The 18,453-nt window shown below is 48.5% G+C and overlaps 1 protein-coding gene across 6 annotated transcripts in view; it reads right to left on the minus strand.

The window, feature by feature from the left end:
• LOC142571636 (uncharacterized) overlaps nucleotides 1–18,453 on the minus strand; it is a 105,890-nt gene that overhangs the window by 48,640 nt on the left and 38,797 nt on the right. For 2 of the 6 annotated variants that reach the window (XM_075680149.1, XM_075680148.1), the window contains exon 1: nucleotides 12,349–13,731. The exons of 1 other annotated variant lie outside the window; for it this stretch is intronic. In XM_075680149.1, the coding sequence (XP_075536264.1) occupies nucleotides 12,349–12,797 (449 nt within the window). In that variant the 5' untranslated portion in view covers nucleotides 12,798–13,731. Of the gene's footprint in view, nucleotides 1–12,348; nucleotides 13,734–18,453 lie in introns of those variants that run through there. 3 more of the 6 variants (XM_075680152.1, XM_075680150.1, XM_075680151.1) reach the window with 3 other exon arrangements.

Below are 18,453 nucleotides of genomic sequence, written 5' to 3' on the forward strand. Positions count from 1 at the left end.
CACCGTCGTCACACCATTGTCATCATAAAAGCTTCATTGTACAGCCATCGCCACACCACTGTCGTAATGCATGCATCATCATCCCATTGTCCTCGTACCACTGCCGTGCCATTGTCGCCTTTGGGTAGTCATCACACAGTTGTCATGCATTCGTCATCATACTGCCGTCATGTTGCCGCCATGGTCCCCCCCCCCCCATTCCACTGTCATCAATCTAACTTCGACATCCGACTATTGTCATACCATCATCGTCTTGCCATTGTGATCACATGGTCGTTGCGATACCATTGTTGTCATGCTGTCATTTTGCCATTACCATTACTTCATTAATGTCATCTCATTGTCTTCATGCCTTCGTCATCATACCACCTCCGTCAATCCATTGGCATCATTCCTTTTTGTCGTTATACTGTAATCATGCTGCCATAATTCAATCATAGTTATGGCATCGTTGTCTTGCCATCGTCATCAGACAGTAGCTATCACGCATCAGTTGTGCTACCATTTTCATGCCATCGTGCTTGTATCATTGTCTTCATTCCAGCTATTGCCGTCATGCCGTCGTAATCATACTGCCTTTGTTTTTCCGTCAACATCATTTCTTCTTTATCATTCTATCACCGTCACTGCATCAGCATCATGAAGTCGTTATTATAACTCGGTCCTCATAGGTGACCTTGGCAGGTGAGTACCACAGGAGAGGGTACCACAGGACACCAGAATGCGTTGGATATAGTCGAACCAATGGAAGCCTCAGAATGAATACTACAGATGTTAAATAAATGACTTTTGTTAGGTCCAAAAATTTGTTAATTTTTTCGGTCCCAAAAGTGTGTACTTTGCAATTGTATACGTTACTTATGTTAAAAAAACTTTCAGAATGCCAAGTGCATTACCGTCAACAGTCCCCCCCATCACGAGATTAGTTCTGCCGTAATTTTTTTGCTAAATTGCATACAAGCAATGCCTTCGATAGTGTGTACATATGTGTACAGATCATTCACAGTCAAATTTTTTTAAAAGCCATTCAAATTAAATATTACCACTTTCAGCATGACTTGCGCACCCAAGGTGGAAAGCCTGGTGTAACAACGCTGGTCTAGATAAGCAGCGATGCATAGTTGAGAAATAATGTTGACCAGCTGGGACAACAGTGAAGATGTTGCACTAAAGTCTCAGGCTTTCAGCTTCTGTACAAGAGAAGTGTTAACCGATGTATTCAAATTACAGACGAGCCTTATCATGTCTTCTTCTGATGTATCCACTACACCTTCACAACAGCACTGACCTTACAAGTTTTCCTTAGCTGCACTGTGCCATCAGTGAACGACAGCGCGTCAACAGTAGAGCTTCACAGAATGAAAGGAACGCATCTGAACTAAGGAAAGAGAAAAAGGAATGGTCATATATTACAGAGGCAGTCAGAATGCCTCTAGGTAAAAAAATATTTCAAGGACAAAACACAAGCGACAGTAATCTGTTAAATGAAGTTGATGCTTACTGGGACATTAAGTTACAAAGACTCATGAGCCATGTGTGCAGAGGTTACAAGAAAGTAATTTAGCAATCAGGAAGAGCATCGTTCATTTAAAGAGTGCAACACCCTCTCGTTTGTAGGCTCCACTCAAATTATAAGCTGCACAGATCTCAGTGATTGCAAGAATAACTCTTCTGAAACTTGCTAGAGAGCCCAAAAAAATAATTTATAGCTTCTGCCAGTGTTCCTTACTGGTCTGTGAATCCTCTTTGAACAGGCCACTCTAGAACAGCGAAGCACATGCAATAAGGAAGCGAGCAGTACCATAGTACAAATGCAGACAATCAAGAAGGTCATTCGAGAAACGCTAGACTAAGAGTGCACAACCTCAATTACGAGATGCGCCAATATAATCTTGTGCTCAATACATCAGCAATCAACTATTATCGGTGCACTCGAGGAAACGACCTTGAGCGAAGGATGGTGGTTCACAAGGAAAAGCAAACGGTTGTGGCCTGCCTTCACGGTCATTGCCAATATAGGCTGCAGACTATTAGTGATAAGGATATGTAACAACGAGGAAAGAAATGTAGTGCAAGATGTGACCCCCATAAGAAGGAAAGTCATACTGTGTTAGAAATGCAAAGGCACCAACTGCTGAAGATGAGAGCCATGTTTGGAGTGTAACCGCAGCTTTTAGTTTCATGTCTTGATCTTTTAAAGAGTCGTCGTCCTTTCCTCACAGGAATGTTTGTATGGTGCAGTACCGCACAGCATATAGAGAGTAACAGCCCCTACTTAGCTTTTTAACCTAGTTTCAATATAAATAACTTATTGATTTGAAAACCTGGAAGCCAACTATAAAGCTTAAAATTACGTTTGGGTAGCTTTATAAAGTCAAATCTTTAATTTAAAGAGTCCCTGAAACACTTTTCCAACTAATCACAGAATGGCCTCATTATTGAAGTACATCATCCCACGAATCTCTTGCCATGAAAATTTTTTGAATCCTTCAACTATAAGTGGATTTTTTGCACCGATGCCCGGTTTTCTCTCTCTTTCGCCTCTGCCAGCGCACTGGAAGCTACACAGCGGAGAAACCAAGAGGGCAATGCCCCGGCCAAAAGTTGAGTGTCGTTGCGGCGAAAGAGCTTGTAGCATTGTAGCAGCACCCTGTGGCGGCCATGGTACACTAGGCTATGCAGCACATCACTGCCATCTCAGAGGCCACATGCAGCAGATGCAGTTACGTGCATGCAAAGATGAAATTACTTTTCTCTCCTTTTGAGGTCGCAGACATGTATATTTTTCATTTATTTAACTAAAAATTTGCAATTTTGTGTTAGTGAGAATGTTCTCACGATCACGAAATCAGCCAAAAGCATTAGTCTGCCAACTGTTTTTCATCAGCTTTCTACGACGACATTGCGGATGCAAGAGCAAGCGTCTTTTCACTGCTTTTGATACGAGATCTTAAGTTCCCTGTTGCATGCAGTGCAATAATATTTCGTGCACATGTTCATAGGGGCCTCGTTAATAGATTGGCAACACTTTTGTTACAATGTTCAAAAAGTGTTTCAGGGCCCCTTTCACAGTAGTAGTGGTGACAGTGCAACCTATCATACACAAAACTAAGCCACTGCAACTTGGCATATTATGAAGGCTTGTTCGTAAGGAAAAATTTTTTGTTCTTGGGACACTGCTCACTTGCAAATTATTTCCATTCTTCATACCAAGTCTTCTTCTATACACGGATGAACATGATTAAGCAGGTTTCATAGATTTATTGCACCATTCTAAATTTTAACACAAAGCTACCACAGAAAAGAAACAATCACTACCAGCTGCAAATTAAAGTTAACCCGCCCTTTTTTTTTTTTTTTACCTGAGCGGCGCCTCTACAAGTTGCCATTCTAGCAGGAGCAACCATATTGAGAAAATGCTTTTATAAACAAGACCTGCCAGAAATTGGTTAGTTTCAGGGCTGAAAACTGCTTTTGTAACCCGGAGTACATAAAGCTAGAGTAAGCATTAAACACCATGAAGATGATACAAGAAAGTATGCATAAATACGCCACTTAGGACTGTAGGCAGCAATACATCAAAGGAATGTATACAGAAGAGTAAATGTTTAGTCAGATCTCTTTTAAATAGTCATATGACATGAATCCACCATACTTTTAAAAAATTGTGGGGTTTTCCATGTCCAAACCACAATCTGATTATGAGGCACGCCGTAGTGGGGGACGCCGGATTAATTTTGACCACCTGAAGTTCTTTAACATGCACCTAAATCTAAGTACACGGGTGTTTTTGCATTTCGCCCCCATCGTAATGTGGCCACCATGGCCGGAATTAGATCACTACGTCATGTTTTGCAGCGCAACACAACAGCCACTAAGCAACCACAGCGGTTTCACCATTCTTCCTGCAAACAAATAATACCATCGGAGGGGGGGTGGGGCATTTTATAAATCAGGGCTTTATGTGACAGAGGGAGAGAGAGAGAAGGGAGGAAGGAAAGGCAGGGAGCCGGAACCACAATATGATTACGATGCCCGCCGTAGTGGGGGACTCCGCATTAATTTTGACTACCTAGGGTTCTTTGAAGGACCACTAAAGGCAAATATTAAGTCAACGTGGGGTGTTCAAATATCGCTCCATAAACCTCGCAGCGCTTGTTTCGTGCGAACAAGAGAATTCCTTTCAGAGAAAATCACGTCTGGAGGGTGCGCGTAACCTTTAGCGCAATTGAAATCGCCCACCGCCGGGCGGGGGTGGCGACGTCGCATACGCCATCACTGCCCTTTACTGCCGTCGGTGAGTAAAACGACGCCACAGACAGCGCTACGGTGTTTTGCGCAAAACGCACACGCGGCAATGGAGGAAACGCTTTGAAGCGCTGGATTCGCCGCTGCAGCTGCTTTCGGTCAAGTGGCGTGGGCCGTTCACGTATAGGTCGGGCACCTCGCGACGTCACATGGAGGTGCAATTCTCTGCTACTTGCAGTTCGTACGATCATTGCGAGCCAGCAAAACCAGCGCAGGACTACGCGATAAGGGAACTAATGAAACGCGAAAGGGCGGACTGCGCAGGGTTGAGCGAAAACGAAACCGTTCGACCGCCCGCGTCGTGGTCAAGGGTAACGTCAAGGAATTATATTTCTAAACATCGAATAGAACCGAATAAACAGCATTTTCTTCAGTCTTATAATGCAATGCAATTATCTTTTTATTAGGAAAGGTTGATTATTAGTGACAGATTATAACGAGTGCCCACGTCACCGGGCTATAGTACTGGAATGCATCCCCGGTGAGGCGCAAACCGTGTCCTGTATTTGCTTCGATTTCCTTATTAAAACTCTGTTCGCGATAACATTGACGCCTTAGACGTTCTTGTGCATCGATGAATAAATTTAGCATGACTTAACAGCTGCCTTTGGTGTCTCTTTAAGGTGCACCCATGCGCGGGCATTCTTGCATTTTACCACCATCAAAATGTGACCGCCGCAGCGGGATTTGATCCCACGCCCTTCGCCTTTACAGCTCAACGCCATAGCCTTTACACCACCACGGTGGGTGTCCTAAAGACAAAAACGGCGACCTGTAAGTTTTCATAACACATTCCGTTTGATTGGTTCAGCTGACCGCCACCCGAACGCCGCTTCCCAGCTACAACGGTCTGTGCATGAGCTTGCGATGTGCCCGCAACCAAGGTTGATTCACGGGGTTTAACGTCCCAAATCACGAGGGCGCCGATGTGGAGGGTTCCGAATTCATTCTGACCACCTGGAGTTCTTTGACGTGCACCCAAGTCTAGTACACGAGCCTTTTCTCATTTTGGCACCCGCCGCGACCGGGATCCAAACCCGCAACCTCGAAGAACTGTGCCACCGCGGCGGGTCAAGCAACAAAATGATCACTGCAAGAAGGCGGCTGGTCAAAGCAGCGCATCGCGACGCTCTCGACTTTCTACCAACTCGGTGCTTCAGAGCGGGAAACAGTCATTGCGACGACTGCTACAGGACGTATCTGACAGCGCCGGCGAAAAGACAAAAAAATAATAACAATAATAATAATAATAAAAGGAGAAAGAAAGCGGGCAGCCGGCGCTGCACGAAGCGCGAACAAAAAGACATCTCGCCACCACCAAGGCTCGTCACGGCGCGAGACACGTGGAAACGACGTTTCGCAGGGCAAGGAAAAAAAAAAAAAAAGAAAGATCAAACCAAAAGCCAAAGAAACAAAGATATGTAGGAAGGCAAAGAAAGCGAAAGGTGCATGGTGGGGGAAGTTTGCGCGTAGTACAGCGGTAAAGGGGAAAAAACGAAACGGCGGCAACAGGGGCAGATCTCGACGGCGGCGTCGACCCGCACCGGTAGCAAAGTGCCTGCTGCGCAAACGCACGGCAGCGTTCCTTCCACTACACGCGCATTAAATTTTTTTCCGTCCTTCCTTCCTCTCTCTCTTTTGACTTTATTCATTCTGCACGGCTCGCGCGATGCTCGCCGCTAGCGCTTCGCTTCACGAGTTACCCGAAGCGTGAAGAGATGCAGTAGTTCTGACAGGAATGTCACACTGATCTGACCACGCAGCACCCGCGAAGCGCAGTGCCCGAACGTGTTACAATAAGTTAACGGCGAAGTGATCGCGTTCGCCGATTCAAACGCGTGCCAGGAATTTAGAAGCTCCAGCCGAATGGAAAATGGGCCATCGCCAGAGAAGCTCTTGACACTCGCGTGTGGGCGGCAGAACGCGCGAGAAAATATACGATGGCGTGGCGTACCTTCGAAGACCTGGAGCAGCAGACAACGGCGAAAACTATTTGAAGAAATAAATTCTTGCTAGGCTCATTGGTGAATCATTATACATTACACTCACGAGGTGCGAACTGACACACTCGCACGTTATTGACTGGCTTCAACGACCCAATGTAACACCGGATCTACGAAAGCGGCCTTACAACGGAGGGCTCCGCATTTATTTCGACCACCCGGGGCTCTTTAGCGCGCGCACAAAACCGCAGTACATGCGTGCATCTGCACCCAACCCTCATCCGAATAAGGCCGTTGCGGTCGGCAATTCGACCTGCGACTTTCTTCTCGACATCAGAACGCCGAAGCCACTCAGCTAATATGCCAGAGAACAGCCTAACAATACCGCGGAAGGCGAGAAACACGCAAATACAGACATCATGAAGTTGTACAATATCTACAACAACAGACAGCGCCTCGCGGAATGCGTAGTATAATATGATTCCCAAGAAAGGGAGAGGCCAGTGACAGATACTTTCGAGATTGTATAGGAACTATCGCGCACTTCTCTCGCAAGTAAAATTGATGGTGATCAAACAGACAAATTTAGTATGGAAGTAAACTTTGATACTTAAGTTGTCTCGAATTGCCAGGCCTGGCGTCATCGAAATAATCGTGATATAACGACGGAGAGCAAAATTTGCTGACGTCGCGTAGCAATAACCCTAGATACGATGGTGTTGCTCATTTAAAAAATAATAATAACCAAAGAGCGCCGCGCGCGGGTATGACTGCGTTTGAGTGTGGCAACCACACTACAGCGATTAGAGGAACGAAGCGAGCCAAAATAGTGAGGTCATGGCTCAGGCACCCTCTGGGTACCGAGATTGGTTCGTACAAAAGAAGTATTAGAGTTAATTACTTAGGACGCTCTGGCGCTTGCTAGTATTTTTTCAGAAATCTGCGAAGATTTAGACCTTTATTTAACTAAAAAGACTAAAGGAATAGAAAGAAATCGAATCATGTCACGTCAGCTTACTCCTTTAGTGGGCAGGGAAGAGGCAGGTTCCTCTAGCCTACAATAGAGAGGTAAGGGGACAGAAAGTAGGTTTACAAGCGACAGTAGGAACAGCACGGAGCAACGTATACCTTCACGGGTCAAAGAGAGAGGCAAAACGTCCGCTAGAGTGCTTAAGGACACTTTATCGCTAGTTTACTATATTTATTCCCCTTAAAGTAAATATACGCCAGTGCCGCACACGAATTCAAGTATAATGTGCGGATTTCCTCTGCAAGCGCGCGTATCTCCTGCCAAGGTATCCAAAACGTTGTCATTATAGCCAGCAGCAAAGCCCTCGACAACCAAGCAAACAATAGCTGCATACCACCCCCGCGCGTAGGCGGGTGATATTAAATCAAAAATGCGTCAGTATGGATACGTCAGAGAAGGCGATATGCCTTTAATGAATCCTACAGCGAGATCCGCGAGTGGCAGGCGCTTTTCAATGTGGCTAATGTCAAGGCGCGATACTCCCGTGGTGTGGCGCCAGTATTCCGTCAAAAGAGGAGCACGTTGACGGCGTTCATTGTCAGGAGCTCCGATAACACCACCGACACCACGTAATCCACTGTTAGTGCTACCCTTGATGTCTCACTGAAGGGCACAAGTCGATTCGCGTGAAAATCGCAGTACATGCAAAGCTAAAAGGATATCCCAGATGTCGCGATACGCCCGGCGGACAATGGAAGGAAGCAACACAGCTGATTTCGAAAGCAGTCAGTGTTCCACGTAGAGACACGGGACACCCGCGACGAACCAAAGTTGGGCTACGGGAAGAGTCACGTGTATCCCCAGACTGTCCCAAAGCTATTGGAAAATCAGCAGCCTGTGTCCCGGAGTGTTTATTCTGAGTGTCACCGTTGTAGAGTTCACCATCCCATCTGTCCTGATTAGGTTGGCGAGCGGTTGCATGCTCACAGACTCAAACAAAAGAATGCGACTGTGTCCAGAGTAGCACACCAGGACACAGCCCCCGTAACGGAGTGATAACCTGGGGCCGGAAAGGGACCGGCGCAGTACATGCCGGCGACGATGTCAAGGTTAAAGGAAAGGAAAACAAAAGGAGAAGCAACAGAGGCGGCATTCATTTGCGGCACGTATCGGGAAAAGCGGCGCGAATAACGATTCCCTGTCGATTACGGGCCAAGCTAATGACGACACGCAGCAGCGCCGAACTCGTCGAGCGGCGCACAAACACACGCTCGCGCGCGCGGCACAAAACGCGGATGCAAATAATCTCCTGCGGGAAGAGGACGCCCGGCGACGGGGACGCGCGGCTCGAGCGCATCGCTGATGTCGACCTCGGCAATCGGAACTCGCCCGAGGGCACACCAGGCGCACCGACAACCGGGAGGGGAGGGGGGGCGTGATGCACGCCGCCGAGATTTATGAAATGCGCCCACCTCCCCACAGCAACCACTGCTGCTTGTTGCTTCCCGCGTTGGGTCAACGCGGCGCTCGCCGCCCCACGATCGAACGCAGGTCGTGCCGGCGCGTCGAGCTCGGGCAAAATAAAGACACCACACATCTGGTACGGAACAGAAAGAGGAACGCAGAACCTACTTGCCGCGGTTGGCGCTCGCTTGCGTAACCGGACGCGGCGGAGCATGACGGCATGTTATAACATGCCACCGCACGCACGCGCACACAGATGCACAAATCAGGCATGCTATCCAGTCCGCACGCGAGCAAGCAAGCAGACGCAGTCTCATGCGAATGTGTAACGGTGCTGAAGCGACACAAATAAGCAACTTCCTCCCGCACCGGCATACACGCGCGCACACACACACACACACACACACACACACACACACACACACACACACACACACACACACACACACACACACAAACACACACACCTCTCTCGTGGGAAAAGCAAACTCCACGGGTGAAAGCGTTGCGATAAGCCGAGGCAAATAAATATATGTGGCACCACGCACCTAGAGGAAAGAGGAGGGTGCGACGGAAGGTGAAATCCCCCCTTACGAAGTTTACGCTCGCTTCGCTCTGAAGGCGCGCGCTCTGCGACACCTTTGCAAGCAAGGCGTTTCAGCGACCACAAGAAAGAAAGAAATCATGCGTTTATGCTCAGAGACGCGGGAAAAATTGAAGGAGTAAGTTCTCTTTAAGCCAACCGGTGCTGCAATATACAGGAGGAAGCTGCGAAACGACGGAAACTTTCCGCAACAGACAGGCACATCGTGCGCGAGGCGTGCGGACGACCGGGTCTACCGCGACAATTTCTCTTTACAATACATTTGGGCTTGCAGGATAGAGTTATATGGCATGAGATTTTTTTTTTTTTCAGGAAAAAGAAACTTGCCGCAGATGTCATACTCGGTGAAAAGATGCGGCTGCCGGTTCGAGACAACAACGGCATAGCTTGCGTGACCGCTTCAAACAGGAGCGTTTTGGACAATTCAACGACCTTTAAAAAGTCCATGCATGTCAGCGGACCACTAGCGACTTACGAAATCATAGTAGAGTGAGAACACACGGTAAATTTTCAATACAACGCCTGCTTAATTGATAAGGGGCATCGGAATGGCGGTGGGGGGGAGGTAAAGCAAGGCGCTACAGAGCGGTCGCGCGTTGTGGCTAATACTGAGCGCGAGAGACAGTACGTTGAAGAAAGGTTAGTCTACGGGCTTTCATGTCCAATTCAAGTTGTAATACCGGTGCCAAAAAAATTATAGGTTGTCCCCTCTAAGGCTCTACCGCCGTCCCATATTCAAAACCTCCCAAGACCAAACTACGTGCTGACAACGAACCATACAACCAAACGTTGCAACATTTGCAATATATGCCGCTGGGACAGGACCACTATGCTACAGCCCTACTGAATGGCCAGAGCTACAAAGATGCGAGGGACAAGTCAGACTCTTCCCCGTCGGCAGATCAGAGCGCGCCAGCTGATGCGATACGGGTGTCCGACCAAAGAACCCAGAAACAGCGCTTGAAAGCACGCAACGTCCTGCAAACTTTTGGAGAGAACTGTCCAGACAGCAAAAACAAGAAGCGTGATCGCAGTGTCATACGACAAGGAACACACGTTAGTACGCGACTCCTGCTTCGCGGCATCGGCACGTAAACGGTTGAACCCCATGCCGTGAGCATGCCGATTCGTAAGGCATCCTGAACCACGCGTGTGCGCGTATACCTCGCCGATAACGCGGGTAGCCCTTAGAGCTTATTTTCATCACCCAGTTAGTATGCAAGCACTGACCGCAGATCAGATCATACACGTAAAGGCCCGCACAATAGTGGCTACATATGTCTGCTTATCGCACCGTATTGGCTATATTCATAGAACCGCCAAAACGGGGAAGCAAATGTGAAATGACATATTACGTTCGTTAAACGTTACGCACACTATATCAGGTGTGTTATTTATGTAAACTGATGTGCTAAATGCATCATATGACAGGTGGCAAAATTCTTTCACGCCAACTGCATTAAATTAAGAGGTTGACATTACTCGCACGACAAATCGCTGTGCACATGTGATGCGAGCACATTAGCAAAGTCTCACGAAATAACTTTTTCATTATTCACCTTAGGGTACTTGACTCAGAAATGAGTTTTTTTTTTTTTTTTCTCCTGGTGCTGACACGGGTTCACTGGAACATCAATGTACCTTTATCACAGATTCGGAAACACTTTTTTTCGAAATGGGTGCCAATCACAGTATTTCTGATAAATAGATAAAGCTTCCCTACAGCCCGGCGCAGCTCGAATTCCGAATTCGGTATATATATATGTCTTAAAGTAAATATTTAACAAGTGAATTGGTAGAACTTTGTTAATTCACTAACATCACACTGCGATTCGTTCTGCAAGTAACTTTCGCCTTTGAAAGTAATCCAGTTGGTGTGACATAATTATGCGATTTGCTATATATCTTTAATGAACCAATTTTCATTAAAAGAAATCGCGTAGAATAAGAACACCTACGGGGTGACAGAGCAAATGAGATTAATGTACAAGTATACACTCTCGCCCAAACGGAATGCATTGGACATGCCCATACTGAAATTCAGTAGGCACGTCTAAAAATACCAAGGTGACAAGCTCTAGGATTAATTTTTCCAACCCTGGCCCGCGTCAGAGGCTCGAGGTATTTTCGAAACGGGAGCTGTGATGTAATCAAATAAAATCCTGCAGGAAACAATTACAAATTTAACTGTGCTGCTTGCGACTATGTCATACTTGAAGTTTGGACGGCATTAAAGAGCATATATTTAAAAGCGCGAAAATTAATCAATAAACATGGCCCATAGTTATGCCACCGGCTCTCACATGTACGTTAATTTATCACGTAAGATCACAGAGATAACAGCTCACTGTCTTAAGAGCATGCAATAAATGCTGCGTCACAACGACAATCACCATTTGCATCAAGACATATTCAGCCTAGCATGTCGTGCCAACTGCAATTCTTTCCGCACGCTCAATGATGCGTCAAACCATCATGTCAAACCAACTAGCCCAACAGCTTACTATTCTGACTTGTGAGCCTTCGATGACAACGTAGAAGAATAAAAAATTAATGACGGCTGGAACAATGGTCCTTAAGAATCTATTATCATCTTAACAATGTTATCTTACTCTCAATTAAGCAATGATATTTGCGAAAGAAGTGCGAAAGACCAGAACAACCTGGAAGGACTTCATGTTCTGGAGCTCCGAACGAACAAATGGAGCCCATTTGCCGGAAAAGGAATATTAGGCTCCAGCTTAGCATTCACAGCTTCACGGTATGCCACCGGTGAGTGAGCATGCGCGTTGCATTAACCAAAATGCACCACCGTTCGACGCAACCTGTCACGGTCTATCGATGGTTTCACCGACCATTTATTTCCCCAAACCACCGGCCGACCCAACTGCTATCTCGGCGCAGGCTAGCGAAACCCAAATAAATAAAGCGATAAACTAAACAGAAAATAAATAACACTGCTTCCGTCACCTGCACAAACAAATGCCCAAAGCGTTTCCACAACAGCGTTATTCATTGCGCCACGTGCCCGCGCTCCCATCTACTGGCTAGCTGCTCACCGGGTGCTCTTGGCATCGGCATCCTTGAGCACGACCAAGAAGGCGGAGGTCCAGCGAAGGGTCAAGTTGATCAGCGACGTCCAGCGGCAGACCAGCAACCAGAGAAAACCGGTGCCGGCGCGCAGCCACACGCGAGGACTGGCCAGCATTGCCACCCACGTAATCCACGAGCGGCCGCATACTTCGGATGCCTTGGAGCTGCTCTTCGAGACCCGCCGCAGCGACGACGGCTTTTCGGGCGAAGACGTCAGCGAGGAAGGCGTGTCGCCGGCGGACCGCTGCCCTTCGGCTAGAAGACGGGCGCGCCGCAGCGGCCAGCCGAGCAGCGACGCCAGCACGAACTTGAACGCGCCCCAAAGGCCCCACCCGAGGTCCCAGAGCCGGATGCTGTTCTGCTTCTGGCGCTGATGGGACGGCCGCCGACGACGATGGGTGCGAGACACTTCCATGTTCTACTGCACACAGCTGCGAGGAGCATAAGACCTACAACACCGGGAGAGGCGAGTACTGCGGGAGAAGAATAAGACGGCGGCGTCGACAGGCATTCTCCTTCGCGTCGAGTGCTGCGCGGCGCTCCAGGGACGCGGGCGTGCCTCGAGCGTGGCGCTCCTGTTTACACGCTCCTCTTGAACCGATAACGAAAAGCGCGCGCGCGCGCGCAAGCGGCGGCGGCGGCGGCGGCGAAGACACCGCGCCAGAAACCACCACCACGACGACGACCGGCGAGACCGAAAGCGAAGTCTTCTCGTGCCTCCGGGTTGGGTCCTCCTCTCTCGCGCACCTCTAGTCCAACCACGGACAGACGCCACCACCACCACGGCAGCGCTATTTCCCTTCTCGGCTTCCCTGTCTGTTGCTGTTCTTTTGCGTCGTCGCCAGTGTGCTGTGGCACTTCTTTTTTTTTTTTCTTGCTTTCCTTCCCCGTCTCTGTATTTATTGTCCCGCGGGCCGGCGAGGAGCCGCTGAACCGACTAAACCTCTTCTTTTACTTCGTTTTCTCTTCTCCACAACCGCGGGCGGAGAGGTGGGCCGGGAGGTGCACCTCGCTCGCTCGCCGATGTGAAGGTCGAACGTCGGTCGGAGAAGAGGAGCGTCGCGCGAGGGGCTGGCCTCTGGCTGCTCCGCACACCGCGCACGATCGCCGCCGCGGGGGCCTTTCCAACCCCCCCCCCCCTTCCACTCTTCGCACGCACTCTCGAGAGCGCGACCGGCGCACGTGCGCAATGCCACACCACTAGCAGCGGAGAAGAGGGAGGTCCCGGGGAAGTTTTCCTCATCTCGTTCTTTAATGTCGTTGTCGTCGGCCGGCAGACAGGTAGGCCGACTGGCGTCGTCGTGACGCGCGGGGCCCACTGGCTGCAGCTCTGTGGCCGCTTCGGCAGCGTAGTAGTGGCGTCAGGGAAGAGCTGACGGGCGGCTACGCGGCGTCGGCGCTCGTGCCGCCGCCACCGAGGCAATTACACCGCAGTGCGGCTACCACCCTTTTGTCGTCGCCCGGTTACCCACAGAGAAGTTCGCGGAGGGAGGAAGGAGGGCTCCGCACCCTCGCCCTGCCGCCTCCGCCGTTGATGAAGTGCGTTTTTCGAGGAAAACGGGCACGCGAGCAGCGGAGCAAACAAAGGAAAAGCAGAACCTATACCCCTCTCACACACCCTTTCACCAGCATATTCGCTTATCAACCCTGGGAAAGTGTGTGTGTGTGTGTGTGTGTGTGTGTGTGTGTGTGTGTGTGTGTGTGTGTGTGTGTGTGTGTGTGTGTGTGTGTGTGTGTAAGAGAGAGAGAGAGAGAGAGAGAGAGATGAAACTCGCACTCGTTTCTATCCCCCCCCCCCCTTTCAGTTTCGTGCTCGCGCTTTTTTTTTCTGTTTATGTAACGTCTTCCACGTAATGCGGCACCACTTTCAAAACGGCTTTTGTATATAAAAAAGACACGCCTCGTTGCCTCCTCCGCGTCAGCGAAAAGCGCCCCGAGAAACACTATTCGAAATTTGCTGGTGCTTAAACGCAGCAGGTGCTGCTTTCGGGTTAGTTCGTTAGGTTAAATAATGAAAACAGAAAAAGACGCGGCTGACTCCCTTCACTCGTCGCTATTTTCCACTTGGCAGCATCTTTAGATGCTACCTCGATTTTCTCGCTGTAGGTACTTCCGTCCCTCGTTTATGTAGAAAACGTTCGATGCTCGTTAAGGATTGCCAAGCGAAATCACGGTATTACCTAAGCAATTATTTTCTTCATATTCATGACGGCCACTCCTACGCAGCTATACCTTCAGCGTAATCACGAATGATCACGTCACTATAACGCATTCCAGCAAGTTAACGCGCGTAAAGTACTTACAGAACGTCGGCGGGAATGCGACGAAGTATTATAAACCACCTCTCAGCGCCTGTGCGAAGCGAGCTTTTACCCTTTTGTCCTACTACTCCAGTACACCATGCGGTAAGCAGTGCATCTAATGCAAAAAAAAATAAAGGTACAGCTAAGTAGTGGCCAAGTGCGATTCGTCGCCGGTACCCTTTGATTCACCTCTTCCTAGGTGATACCAGAGTCCTTCCATGGACTCTGGTGATACCGAGACCACACACCTCCTCCCAACGAGCAGGAACGCGTTGCTCCGCCAGGACGGTCTCTACCCGAAGCTCAAAACAACCGCGTCTGTACTTCGGTGCGCCAAGCTTTCGAACGTGCTCGAGCACTCGCAGACTTGGTAGTTTCCCGAGGCAATGCCCGTCGATAGCGACGACCGTCAACGCCGTTTGTTTCCGCACGGAATTCTAATGTTATCGCCGGACCGTCGAGGACGATAACGATGGCTTGACGTTCGGCTCGCACCTTTATTTGAACGCGCGCCCAAAAGGTTGCAGGAGCAGGCAAAACAAGAGAGCCGTAACCACCCAAGAGGCACCGCCATCTCGGCGTTACCACCGTGCAGGGGGAGAGATAAGGGTGAAAACACCGGGCGGATATTGCGAGCTCCCTTTCTGGCCAACAGGTCAACCTCCTTATCTCGACGCGCTTCGCGACTGGACAGGCAAGAATCAGCCGCGCGGCCCATAACTTACTTGCCCGTGTGCGATCACTGTCAAACCTGGACGGACGCGAAGGATGGACGTCGGCCTCACCGGGGCCGTCGGCTGACACACTTGACCGGGATGTTGCTAACGTCTGCCCGGAAATCGAACGTCCTTGTCCAGGCGCACATGAAACCGTTTAAAAGAGGACGAACAGAGCGAAACGCGGGCGCAAGAGAGTTCGCAAGCAAAATAGCATGCCGTCCGAGGCGGGTTAAGAGGAAGCTTCAGCTCAGGTGCTCCTATCTAAATACATGTAAAAGGAGAACACGTTTTTCTCTGCAACCACTGCACCAAATTTGACAAGGTTTGTTGCATTTAAAAGAAAAACTTAAAATCTAGTGACTGTTGGTTTCAAATTTTTTTATTTAGGTCGTCAGTTTCTTTATAAAGAATTGGCAAAAATCCCAAATTTTCAGAAAACGTAACTATCAAGTTCGAAACTCTAACTCAGCAACGAAAAATGATATCACAAATATGTGAATTGCCTCTAATGGTACACCTAAAAAACTGATATGTTACGCATAATTCTAAAAAAAAATTGAGTAATGGAAATAAAGGTTTTTTACAGAACCCTTGTACACAACGTAACGTATGATAAGATAAGATAACGCACGTAAGATATAAATTCACATATCGAATTTGTCCGCTTTGAATGATCTAACGGATGCCGTTTGCAGAACCGCGATATCTGTTCTTGATGCAGAGCTACTAATTTGTAAACTTCGCGCTTTCATTTTCTTTTTCGAACTTTCAGATTTTTGAATATTCCTTTTCACAAAAATCAGGCCCTGAATCGAAATTCCGAGTCCAACAGTGACTAGAATTGAACATTCTCTCTCAAATGCAACAAATTTAATTAAAACCGGTCCAGAGGCTATCTCAGAAAAACGTTTCTGCGTTTTACCTGTGTTTGAATAGGCCGCGTCGGAGTTGGGCCCGAGCTAAAGCTTCCTCTTAACCACGACACGCACCGTCTTCTTTCTTTGTTTGTTTTTATCCTTAGAAATACGCCGGACCCAGAAATGGTATAGGTTGTTACTCTTGCACGACGTACGTCGTGCAAAACGCGAACGAGTTGCGGCATTTCCGCTTTAGTCAATTCGTGTGACGTCGGCATAATTTAGGTTTGTACGCGTAGCGTGAGGTCTATGTACCACCTTTGTCGACTGGGTAAATGGCGGTGAGGGGTCGTGCTCCGGAGTTACGACTTTCGAAAGACTTCCTACGCAGTTTTTTTTTTTTTTTTTTACCTTTAGTTTGTCCACGGTGGTAGTCTCAAGATGGTCGGATCGGAGCACACTGACCATGGAGGACATGCACGGAGGCATTGGCCGTCAGAACGGCCCCCTCAAACTTTGTTGATCGGTATGAGTAAAACATCAACTAGAACGTAGAAAAACTTGTGGCGGTCTCTGTGTTCCTGTTTATTCTTACACGCTTTAAAGTATAAGCACGATGATCTTCCTCAGAAGTATGCACGCTACAAATGTCGCCGCATATAGAACGCCATGCGCAGCGGTCCTGTCGGCACCATGACGACAGTACAGTTCTCGGTGCTGTGCTTGGATTCAAGGCAACATTGAGGTACATGTCCAATACAGCCACATTGTGGTTTTTATCAGTGAACTATAAAGAAAAGTTCGGGGCTGCATCTGCTCAAGCTTATACTCTGAGTGTAAAATATTTTCATTCCCATCTCCCTCGGGCTTTCGAGCGGGTTTGTCTAGGTACTTACTTAATTTCCCTTCAGCCCGCTAAGTGTACTATTAATAGCATGCTTTACTGTAGCGGCGGCGAAGTAAAACTCCTCGTGAGATCGGTCTGCTGAGAAGTGAAAACGTCCCGCCGAATAAATTCGATGTGCCTATATTGGGCCAAATGATAGCTGCGATAACGTTACCCTCTGGGCCACATCCTTCTGTCGAAGGCTCGCCGTGCGGCAGCAGAGTGAACGATAGGAGAGTTCGCAGGGCATCGGCAACCCGCGTTTTCTTCACGCCCGCCTTCACGTGTTCGAAGCAGGGCCCGTGGCATCGCAGGGGCAGCGCTACGAGAAGCTGCCCGTTGACTGCGGCTCGAGCCCCACGAACACGCATTGTATTCACCGGACTACCATGCTGCTGAAGTGAAACTGGCGGCACAGACTCCTATATAGGTCTCGTTTCACGAGCAGAATTATACAAACGCTGTCACGTCGCACGAGTCTATCTTGCGGGAAACAGTCAAAAGCAGTCAGGTTGAGTAGAATAACAATGCGACGAACGTGAACAAAGTGAAACGTACATAACCGCGGTGACAACCGACCTTTATCGCGCCTTGATGTCAATATACTGGAGGCCGAAGCAGTGCGTGGAAGAGGTCACCGCCGCGCAGCGACACTTCAGGATTACTTATCAAAGGTATGTGCACGTCATGATTCTGCATGAACGAGTAAACAGAACTTAGAGGCGCATTCGACACACTTGCACACTGTTTAGCAAAGGCTACCCCGACTGCCGCTAATGGCGCTTGGGTCTCTCGTGGGCACTACCTCATGCAGATGCGTGCTCTTATACTGCGGCGAAGGGGGTAAGCCACACTGAAACTTTACTGCCGTGCGACTCCCTTGCCCTTACGTATCCAAGCTCCATCGCCAGCCCTAGTACTTCCGAATATATTCTGGCAAAGAGCACTTTGTTTTATTGTTATCTTTTTATTTATTTTTTTCATGCGGTGTGCAGGGGCCTCTGTCATGCCGTAAAATGTGACGATATATCAAGGTTGCACCTACTTCGCAATTAAACTATTCATGTGAAAATATTATGCACGCTCTTTATTCGCAGTGAATTTCACAGTTCGTAGAGTGCCGAAAATTACCAGCACATAGAGCACACGTCATCTGCGAATTGGTCATCTGGGGCAATATTTTAAAGACAAAAAACTGCAAATAAAGAATGCCTTTATTACCATGCTCAAAAGTAACAAATACCGTCTCCAATTACTCGCAAACCAAATAAACTGGCAATCTCTTTCGTGACCCATCGACGTCCTG

The sequence above is a fragment of the Dermacentor variabilis genome, chromosome 2 (genome assembly GCF_050947875.1).
Source record: "Dermacentor variabilis isolate Ectoservices chromosome 2, ASM5094787v1, whole genome shotgun sequence".
In the NCBI taxonomy this organism is placed as follows: domain Eukaryota; kingdom Metazoa; phylum Arthropoda; class Arachnida; order Ixodida; family Ixodidae; genus Dermacentor; species Dermacentor variabilis.